The sequence below is a fragment of the Cataglyphis hispanica genome, chromosome 19 (genome assembly GCF_021464435.1).
Source record: "Cataglyphis hispanica isolate Lineage 1 chromosome 19, ULB_Chis1_1.0, whole genome shotgun sequence".
In the NCBI taxonomy this organism is placed as follows: Eukaryota; Metazoa; Arthropoda; class Insecta; order Hymenoptera; family Formicidae; genus Cataglyphis; species Cataglyphis hispanica.
Window position 1 is genome coordinate 2,220,960 of NC_065972.1, and position 12,060 is coordinate 2,233,019.

Sequence of the window (12,060 nt, forward strand, 5' to 3'; positions counted from 1 at the left end):
TCAGGGGATGAAAATGTTAATAGGGTGAGAAAGTTTTATCAACAAGCCCCGGGTTGTTTTCCCTAAGCGAGAGAATTTTCATCTGCCCTGAGCGCCACTGAAGCGCTTTTACGACATTTCGTATGCAATTCGCACGATTTGATATTAATCTTCATCTTCCACTTCGTATTTTACTTGTCGCTATTTTCATCGCGAACTGACAAATCCGCTAATCAACTTTATTTCGTACGGTAATTACGTAGTAACGGCATTAATTATTTTATTTCGAATATAAATTTAGACTTCTCTATGTATAGAAAATTTTATTTCAGTTTTATTTATATTATTTTTCTCTTAGTTAGTTAGGACTTGTTAAAATTTTAGTTCAGAGTTTTGATTTTTGTGTTTATATAAATTTCTTAAAATCTATTAATATTTCAAGTTTTATTGACGAAATATTTTTGTCATATTTATAGACTTCTGTTCTCGGGAGATTTTAATTAGATTTCAACTTAGATGTTACGTAAATATATACATGAAAATTTTTTGACAGCTGCTTTATGTTTATTCGTGAAGAGAAAACGCGTCTCTTTCTTCTTCTCCTCTTTCTCCTCCCCTTTTGCCCCTCAAGCATAGAGAGAGAGAGAGAGAGAGAGAGAGAGAGAGAGAGACGATACGCCGCATTTAGTGCCGACATAAAGACCACCCGACCGAAATCGCTTCTGTCCCGGTGTTTCCTACGGAAAACTTGATATATAGCCCTGGCCTGATCGTGCCCCAACTGCCCCCCCCCCTCTCTCTCTCTCTCTCTTTCTCTCTCTCTCCTTTTCCCGCCCCCTTTTCCCCTTCATCTCTCGTCCTTAGTCACTCCGTATCTACTTTGGTCGGTCTCTCTTTGCTCAGACCAAATACTATAAACTGGCGGCTCCTATTTGGACGGTTGAATAATGAGGCCCCAAATTCCTGTGCGAGAATTGCAGAGCCGTTGAATTAGCCGAGAATTCTCTGATAGAGATTAATCTTTAACTTACTAATGTAGAGTGGACAAAGATACAATGAATAATTTGAACTAAGAAACGAGTAAAAAAAGCGAATTTATTATATCCAATAATAATTACGTAATATATAGATTTATTATTATCTAATGTTTATATATAATTAATATTTTTTATTATTTTATTAATATTTTTTATTATTTTATTATTTTATTATTTTATTAATATTTTTTATTATAATATAATGTAGAGCATAATAATTTAATTATATTTTATACATTAAAAAAGCAATCGCAATTTTTTTTAACAGTTTAAATAATAGAATATAACAAAATAATAATAATAGAATATAATACAGAAAATACATAAGCTGTTTATGCGTTTTTTTTTCTTAATTTTTATTTAAGTTTTGATTATTTATATTAATTCTATCGTGCACATTGATCATGTCGCAATATTTTATGGCACGAAATCAATCGATTAAAATTCTTCTTCGTAAATTGCAGATCCACCGTCACGATGAGGTAGACATTTACTAATAGTGTCACTACGCGTGATATTCAGAGCATAGTATAAACACAGTTATTAATAACCCGCCATTATTTCATTACTAGCGGAATCTTATGTTAGTACGCTCGACCTGGCACGAACAATTTACACCTACGCCATAAAAAAAGCCTGAATGAAGACGAATATAGAACCGGTCAGTGACAAACGTGTCATTCCCATCACACAGAGGTGTCATTTTAAAAATTGTAAAAATTATGAATCCTTACATGAGAAAAATATGAGAGGTGAATGAAAAAATCAATGAGAATTATTAAAATTGTGAATAAAAATAATGAAACGTCATGGAAATTCGAGAAAATGATGAAAACCTATCACGAAAATCTTCACCAAAAATTAAAAAATAGTGAAACAATTTTTTTATCACATTGTTTTTATCAATTGTTGTGAAAATTAATTTATCGAGTAATTTAATTTATTTTTCATCCAAGGATAAAGAAAAATGAGGCGACAAAAAAAAATTTTATTCGTACTTTGACGGAGGAGATTTTTAGACGTTTCAGCATCTAAAGATCAATTTCTTCGGTGCTTATCTGAGTTCGTTAGCGCAAATGACGTCGTCAGTCGCGGATGAGAAAATGTTTCATCATGGTCGAGGTTATTTCCGTCACTTATCAGTGTCTGCTACAAGTACGGGAAAGAGACTGATTTCTGCCTGGTACATTGACCTTATTTCGCTCTTGTTTATGCTTATACAACTTTATCATTTCTTTTTGAATACATAAGTATATATTTTTCAGATATACATAAAAATTATATATTAATAAATATCATATTTATTTTAGGAATCATGAATAGAAATGACAAATGTTTGTTGCAAAATAGATAATAGTTATAAGTACGTTTAGTAAAATAATAATTGAAAATTATGAATAAATTACGAGGATTTATTGCGAAGAAAAATTATGAAATTTCATAAAAATATATAACATTAAGCTTTCCTGTAGCTTGTTATCTCATTTATTAATTGATTTAATTAGTTACATAATACATATACAAGTACATATGACAAACGATAAACATGCGAATCGATTTGACCCCGAGAAATGAATAAACGCATATGATTTAATTTATCACGAGTATCATAAAGAAATAAACGACCATCGTACTTGTATCTGTCATCGCTTATTAATCATGTATACGCTCTTTTGCATTCCTAAGGATACTTTATAGTACGCGACACTTTATAGTACACATACCGATTCTTTTTGTTGCACGAACACAAAGTAATCGATCCATTAGGTTAACCAAAAAAAAAAAAAAATTATATATATATATACTCTTTAAATATTGCAAAGAGAAATTTTTCAGCTAAACGTAAATGCAGCGCTTTACATAATAATCACGATACACATGCAAACGCACACACGCAAAATCTCGCCCGTTATCGACGCGCGTTACATTACAGCTTATCTTTTATTTGCTACGTTCATTCATAGCTGTTATCATCGAGGCTGATAAACGATTAATCATGTTGAATGAACTAGTCGATGGATAAATCACCTTGTACATGCTTTAAACCATTTTATATATGAAGGACTCTTTTATTGCTTGATATTACATCTATATTATTGTTCTCTTAACCAAATTTGCGCTTAATAATAATTGATTAGTATATTTATTTTTTATATTTATATATTATATATATATATACATATTTATTTATTTATTTGTTTATTTACTTTGTTAATTTTAATCTAATTAATATATCTTTAATATTGAATTCTTTCCGAGAAGACTTTAAAATTCGATCTATTGTGCGATTTATAGCGATCGATATAAAACGTATTTTCGTTTTTTTGCACGATGTGGGAGACGCGATCGTTAATTTGCATATAACACGGGGAGGCAGGGAAGGCGAATAGGTAATCTGACAGCTATTTGATAGGCATTAACGAGCTCTTAGCGCGTAAAGACGCGCTTTATAGATGATCCCGTATTTTCACGAGCGCATTTTAATGACACTCGCGAATTTGCCTTACAATGTCGAATAATGCAGCCAATAACGGCGTTATTGTTTCGTCGCAAGTAAACTTGCGCAAGTATTATACCTATAATGTGACCAGTGTAAACAATCCCTGATCTAAGGCTAACCACTCGCACATTCGCATTTAACATACGTTTAACGTTTCGAATATAATCGTCTCCCCCCCTACCATCTCACAACAGAGAGACAAAAATGTTGATGCCTCGAAACAATAATCGCCGTTTGCATTTCCTCGCTCGCGTAAGGGTGAAGATATCCCTTTCTGCGCGTACAATCGTGCGCGGATTACGCTGCAAACAATTAAAACACAGCGGACCGATACGCAGCTGTCGTAAACAAGTTTCAACTATGTAAATTCGAGCGGCGTGTGCATCGTAAAGAAAAGACCCGGGCTTGCGACCCAGAATACGTCGACCATAAAACGCGGGCTTGTTACACAATGCACGGAGGTTTAGAAAATAAATGAGAATCGCAATGCCGACCGAACGAGGCACGAGCTTTGGGCAGCTTATTGGAAATGTAAATGGGTCGTTCATAAGTACCTGTATGTGTGTGTGTGTGTGTGTGTGTGTGTGTGTGTGTGCTCCTCTATTTCTATTAATAAACGTATGAAGTAGTTAATTACTCTCAGGCGTAGTGGGGGAAGGGGGGGATATATTTGGAGGGAAAGCAAGATAAGTCGCATACACGATCCCAAGATCTTTCGTAAAATATGTGGAGATAGATAAATTATCAATATAAATATATTATTATCATTATAATCATTATTAAAATTATTATAATATATTATAATTAATTTATGATTTTATTATTATCGTAGCATTATGATTATTATTATAAATATAATATATCACTATAATATAATAATTATTTTTTATTATTTATATCATTATCATCGTTATTTTTATCATATCACTGTACAAGTGCATAAATTAATATATTAGTTATATATTTTTAATAATGAAATATATAAAGAAAGATTAATTATATTATTTTTATCATAATTGAGATTGATTCTCTCTTTTTCTCTCTCTTCTCATTTTTCATTTTTATCTCTGCGATCAAGATTACAACTTAGTCAATTTTGATATATTCTGATACATTTTTCCCGATAATACTAGTTAAGGTATCGAGTAAATTAATCTCTGTTCTCGCCCCTTTTTTGACATACATTCCCTCGCATTTTATATACACGCTGCAACTTAGTTATACAACCCCGGACGTAGTTCGTCTAGTTTGTGATTGACGTTAGACTGTATTTAAAGTTCTATAGAGAGAGTCGAGCTAGACTAGTCACGCGATACTCGTAGATTTTCCTGACTCACGCGGGCCGCGAGGGATCATGGATCCCATTACAGCGTCCAAGCCTCGTCACGTTCCTCTTTTCCCGCATTCAACTTTGTTTATTCCCTGCCATCACTCAGCCTCCCATCTAGCCGGGATCTTTTTATACGGACTAAAGTGTCATCAACGATCTAACCGTCTCTTATTAGAATTTCAAGAACGAGAAATCTCTGTGCGCGAATTCAATATTTGGATTCATTAACACGTGTAATATGTAATTTTAATAAATCAGTATAAAGAAAATCATATAACATTTATATTAATAAAAAGAGTTAAATTTCTATTTTTCTTCATTCGTTCTTCTCTATTGCATTTTTTTATAATTTATATATTTTTTTTATCCTTTTATTGATAACAGTTGCAAACAAATAATAATAAGCGAAAAATAATTATTCCAAAAAAGAGGGAAGTTTTATATTTAAATTTAAACGCGGTTTAATAGTTCGACATAGCATTCTAGATGCAGTCGTACCGCGAGGAGACATAAGTAGACAGAGTCGGTGGTTGGTGAACTTCGTCAGTCTGGTTTATAATTGGCGTCAGACCGTATTTATCGTCTTATATCTCTCTCGTATTACGTGCGAGGCCACGTGATAATTTTGAATTTTCGGATGCGTCGCGACGCAGGTCCGATGCAGGCACAAGTGCAAGTGCACGCATCAAGCACATTCGTATAATCTTAACTCATTTTGCGATTCGGAAATTATATTCACGTTAAGTGCATGAACAATATAATCGATACTATATTATAATATCAATAATTATGATTGCATATTATAGACTTTAGAAATAAATTTCTAGAAAATTTCTATTAAAATATATAATTTAAATAATTAGATATATTAATTATAAGTAATTTTTCTTATTTTAGTTTTGCTGATCGTTTGCTGTACAAAGTTAATATTAACATTAATAATAATTATAATCATATTTTTATGACAATAAATTGTTTTAATGAGAATGCAGATCCGCGGTAAACACTAACCGTCTGATCACGATCCTTGAACCGCTGGCAGAAATAAGTGCAAACGCGTGTAGGCACGGGCCTAATAATAGGTGCAAGCTAATATGCGATGCTAATGCAGATCATCCGGTTATATTTTTGTGGCTTTCCTCCTTCATTTGTTGATTTTATTACGCGATATTTACTGGCCTGTCAAACAGTTTCTCTTTTCTTTTTTTGCCAAACAATTGAGAATGCAATTCTGCACGTCGACGCAAAATTACTCGCGGATAAACACGACAATGTAAATGAATTATGAAAATATATTAACTTGTTCGAATTATGATGCAAGATTTTTGATGAAATAAATTTTCATACAATTATTATATCGTATTATTATTTCTAAAGGATCTATTAAAAATATATTATTGCCTATCTTTTTTGTATATGTGATATTATATATATTCTTACATTATATACGTATATATACAATATATATCTCACGCATTATTTCTTTAAAAAAAAAAAAAAATCTATGCATCTAATGAGAAAACGTTTATGCTAAAAGTGACACTCATTTCGTTTAATCCGCAAGTTTCGAAAAGAGGACTCACGAGGGGGTTTGTCTCTCCGAAATTTTACATCCCTGAAACTTGCGGGATAATTCTTCGTCGAAAGTTGCAAATGTGCTATGAAAGGTCGCTAATTATTCACGCCGACCATTCAATCGGGTTTCCGCGATTTCATTAAGCGGTACACATCGCTCCTCCTTGAACTCCTCGAGAAAATTCACAGGCTATTAACAGCCCGCGAGATTCTCCTGGGATTTTCGCACGACCCACCATTCGCCAGAGAATCTATAATCTCGACTTCCCTTTCATCGAACTCTTGGATTACCGGTTGAATAATTAGTTCGACCCAAGTAGTGATAAAAACTAAGAAAGAAAAAAGAGAATCTGTGAAGAATAGAAGAAGCGCCTTCTCTTCTCGCAAAAAAAAAAAAAAAAAAAAAACCATCTAGACGTGAAACGCGAATTATTTTAAAGCAAATCTTATAAAAGATGAAGGTAAAGCAAATATTACGAAACGTGACATGCATAATTTCTGATGAGATGTTTTAAAAGAAATGTAAATTTATTTCTCACGCAAGGGAGATTATTTAAAAAAAAATATTAATATATAAATTATATTATTATTGTACATCATTTTTTTTGCAAACAAATCGTTACGGAACAAGTACCATCAAGTGCCATCAACACTTTCGATAATGCATCGCCACTATCGAAGATAATCGATATCGATATGTCAAGAATCAAAGCGTTAGTCTTTCGTGTTTTACTAATGAAATATAGCAAACATCTTTGGATCTATGCATGGATCCGGGAGACACCGCCACGATTTTGGCAAGCTCCGCTGATATTTATAGATAGATACGCGAAAATATTTAGTATCTTCAAGAAGACACGAGACGCATGTAGACCCGTAATTTTAACGCGCGTTTAAGGGGGTATGTTTTGTTTAAAATTCTTCCTTTAATATATATAAATTTTTAAAAAAGAAAGAGAGAAAAACTATAAATAATAAAATAGTATCATGTGTTATATATTTACGCACCCAAGTGCTTTCAGATTATGTAATCGTAAAATCATAATATATAGTTATATATGCGAATATTATAAAATTATATATTATAATTTTATAACTAGATAAAATAATCATAAATTTTAATTCTTCTTCAAATAGGCTTCGACAAAAATTTAATTTGCAGCTTATGTTAGAGTTGCAAACGATTAGAAATTTGAAGTGCAATAAATGACAATCTTCCGCAAAATATTGCCTTCAAAATCATTACTAGATCGAGACTGCAATTAAAAGAGTCGTCCAGCAATTCCTGTACACCCCGTGTGTGTACACTATAATGCATATGCATAAGCATCGCTGCACCGTTCGTTGCACATGTTAGCGCGACCTCTTAGCATGCAAATCGCAATTGCACGTGCACGCGACCGAAAACGAAATCGCGATGGGTTTTATTCACTTCAAAAAAATCCGACAGGATCAAAAACTTTGCTCGCGAGATTTATCGGATTAAAGAATTTATCGGAATATAAAAATGTTAATAAAAAAAAAAAAAAAAAATTGAAAGAGAAGGATATTTTGTCAAAATATAGGATATTACCGATTTACATTTGGATAAAGTCTGCACAGATAAATTTCTAAACCAATTTGAAATGAATCTTTCCTTGTCTGTCTATCTTTATCCATTTACATAAAGTATATAGTAAAGAAAAAAGGATTCTATAATATATTATTTAGTTACTTGCATCCTATTTTGTGTATATTTATAATTGATGTATAAAATGTATAGAGAGAAATTATTATGAAACTCGATTTTGTTATAAATAATTATTATACCTAAAAAATGCAGAATGTTAGTGTCACAAAAATCTGCAAGAAATATATGCGCACACCTGTAGTAAAAAACATGAAACCATCGCGCGCGTTTAAATTTCAAGGATATAATAATAATAAGACGATAGGGGAAAGCTATCACTATTGTCACATCTTATTTTAGTTTTGCACGCGAGATCTATCTATTTAAAAAACGCTCTATTTCTACTATATTAATGTAAACAAAGCCTTGTGGATCATGGCGAAGCTATTAACAATCAATTATGGGGAAACGCTACAGCAGACACTATCTGTCGATCTCGTTTTGTGTTTCATATTTCAAAAGTCACGATAAAAAAAAAAATAATAAATAAATAGAATTGATTTTTTTTATTCGACACTTTAATAGACATTTCGAAGTTAAAATTATTTTTTAATTATTAATAGAGAGAAAAATTAAAATAAATAAATATGTGTGCGAAACTGGGGTATTGTTTTGTGGAATAGTCAAAAATAATTAAAAATATTGGCTTTATTTTTAATAATTTTATATTTTTTGTTAATTTAAACAAGTTTGGCCGTTAAATAAAAAATTAAAAAAAAAATGATCTTAAGACAAAATAAGACGCGACGCAGCGTCTCATTTTGCTTTTCGAAATTTTATTTATTTATTTATTTATTTTTTTTTTTTTTTGAATTTTTAAAGATTTAAAGCTTTACGTGAATTCTAGAAGTTCTACCTCTTAAAAGCAAAAATGCCGATTAAAATAAAATAGTCACGAACAAATATACAAGAGTTCTGTTTATTCTAAGACAGTTCTCGTATTGAGCATTTATTGTAAATTACTGTAAATTATTGTAAATTCCTCAATCGAAATTTTGCAAAATAATTGCTCACAAGTATGTAGATAAATTTTATATGTAATAAAGAATGTGTACGTGCTACTGCGGTTAATCAATCAATCAATCGGCGCAGGACTAATTAATGCGCAATAAAGGAAGGAGAATTCGGACAAGCGCAAAAGTGTCCGTTTGCTTCAAGACTTACGTTCAATTACGGCGAATCCAGGTAGAGAACCATCGCGTGACACATGCATAAAGAGACACGTGAAAATCAGTTTTCGTCAAGAACAATGTCATCAACATTTTCATCGTCAAATAAATGTCGATTTAATTATATACGCAATTAATTGTAATAGCGTCGCCAATCGTCGTCACGTTCGTATTTTTCTCGATCAATCTATATTTTTTTTTTTCTTTTTCTGTAAAACAGAGTTTATTCTCGAAATATTTAGAGATTCTTTGGACACAATAGCTGTTTCTTTCTTTTTTTATCGATCGGAGAGAAAATGATGTCTCTTTAGCGAAAATGTCGACATTTTTGTTCTCGAATAAATTTGCCGCGAATATTAGATATATTAGCTGCTCGCATAAATATCCAACAAGATTTTTGTCGCTGATATTTGTAAATTCATCATTAATAAGACTAAAACGATATGTCGATACGTATTTAATTTTTATTTGCTAAACATTTGCTGTTGTTAGCAAACGCGATCGCCGAAACAAATATAAACCAGTTTACACCCGATATTTTCCCGTTTAAAACCGAACTTTTTTTATCATTTGCCCTTGTCATCAGAAGATCAGATTGGCAAGAGCTCCAAGTTTACATCGCCAAAAATTGAATCGAACGAAATGGAAGGATGAACACGAGCAAGTGACGGCGCTATCGAAACCGAATGCCGAAACTTTGGATCGAAACTTTTCTTATTCTTGTTTCGCGTGCGAATGTACAAGGTGAGGCATTTAAATTCGAGCATCTGAACTTCCTTACGAATGTGCGAAAAAGCTCGAAGAAAAGCGCTAGGTCAACGAAATTTTTCGATTTACAAGAGAGAAGTTACTCATACAATACAATAATGTATATTATATAGAATGTAAAAAAATATTGGTTTTTTAAGGAGATATCAATGTAATTGCACTTTACATATATATGCATATTTTTATATAATTTATATTTATTATTTTATATATATTCTACAGAAATTTTACAATTACTTTTTATCGCGACATTAACGACAATTTTCTTTTCGAGATTTTCGCTTCGCGTACCGATTTAAATGTCTGATTTTTCGTGAAAAGAAGAAGAGAAAAATGGATGTCAGTTTTAATATGTATCAAAAAATCAAGAATCAAAAAATTCAGTACTCACCTCCTTGCAACAGCGGCTCGCCCAATTCGACATAGAAGAGAGCATCCTTCTCGTAAGAATCCTCCTCGATGATTTCTAGATTGATCATTTTCCTGAAACAATCAGAGGAAACAATTGCGGTGAGCGGCTGAGAGCCGTTGTTTTTATAAATAGCGTGTTGTTCCCTGTTAAATACTTAATATCAAATTCTCTTTGCAGCGGCGAAAAATTAAACTCATCGAAATTATGATCGCTTTCAGCTCTCTCTTTGTGCGGTAATCGATTCATTAGAGACGAAAGTGCCAAGCGGTTAAACGCGAACTGCCTCGTCTATTTCGAACTACATGAGCAGCATTGCGGAGAAACAAAGAGAGAGAGAGAGAGAGAGTGAAATCGATTTATTACTTTGGATAATTAAGTGTCGAATAACTGTGTGCAACTTGCGGACACATATTAATGTCAGGAGGGATAATTGAGGGTTTCTTCTGGAAAGTGTGCTATTTTCTACAATATTGCTGGTGTACTCCCGATAGGATAGTCATCAATTTCAATGAAAAGCAGAAACTCAGAAAATCTTTCGATACTCAAAGTTCTCTGGACAGATTCAGTCATAATTCGCCTCGAAGATAAATAATCTGGAAATCGAGCGATTGCTATTATTTTTGACATATTTATATTATTTTGATATAATATTATTTCTAATGCAGTAAAAATTGCTCGATAAAAATCAATTTTATATTTTTTTATATTGATTTTTAAAATAATATGTAATGTGTGAGTTAATTTTATGTTCTCACTTATAATCTAAATTATAACTTTGATACTTTTATTTAATATTTTTTTACTACTTTGATTACTATATATATGCAGAATATGACTAGGAGAGTTGATATACATTTTCCAAAAATTGTATAGTTTTATTTAAACAAATGAAAGTAATTGTTTTTATATGGAGCAAAACTGTACTGGCTACTAGAATATTTTCTTTCAAATCCTACATACATTTAATGCAAATTATTTATTCAAGAAGCATGTATTTCGAAATGAGAAATACATTCAATATATTTGAATTACGTATTTAAATTATATCCCTCGCTTTTGCTTCACTTCTCTTTATCCTCTCTTTATATTTGATATTTAATAAGCCAGCAAAAAAGCTCATTTTGTCGATTGAAATACATTTAATATATATTAATATTTCTTTTGTATTTTTTTTTTTTTTATATCTTCATTATATTTATTTTATGCGAAGGATTTTTTTGTGTTGTTATTTGAAAGACTTTGAAATTAATACTCGATATGTGCGATGTAATTACATTTTTTATATTCAAAATGTGCGATTCTATTATTTACAGAGATCCAGGGATGTTTCCGGTGAAAAAGAGGAAGATGAAAACGAGCGAGGCTGCTATCATTTTCTTTTTTTCTTTTCACTTTTATGCAAAATGTTTTCTATCATCGCTTACAACACAAAAAGCTCTCTTTTATGTTCTCTCGCCCGCAAACAGTATGCCGTTCTTTATGAAAGAGATCTGTTAGTAGCAATAGATTAATAGAGCTTCCGAAAAGCCTTTAAAACGTTTGTCGTGCGCTTCAACTTTTCACAACTTGGATCTCACAAAAGTTTAAAAGCTCAAAAGCTTTCCATGTCCGCCTCCGGCTA

At 31.7% G+C, this 12,060-nt stretch overlaps 1 protein-coding gene across 3 annotated transcripts in view; it reads right to left on the bottom strand.

Moving 5' to 3' along the window:
- LOC126856469 (sodium/calcium exchanger 2) overlaps window positions 1-12,060 on the bottom strand; it is a 59,605-nt gene that overhangs the window by 26,179 nt on the left and 21,366 nt on the right. For all 3 annotated transcript variants that reach the window (XM_050604992.1, XM_050604991.1, XM_050604993.1), the window contains exon 3: window positions 10,419-10,510. In XM_050604992.1, the coding sequence (XP_050460949.1) occupies window positions 10,419-10,510 (92 nt within the window). The remainder of the gene's footprint in view (window positions 1-10,418; window positions 10,511-12,060) is intronic.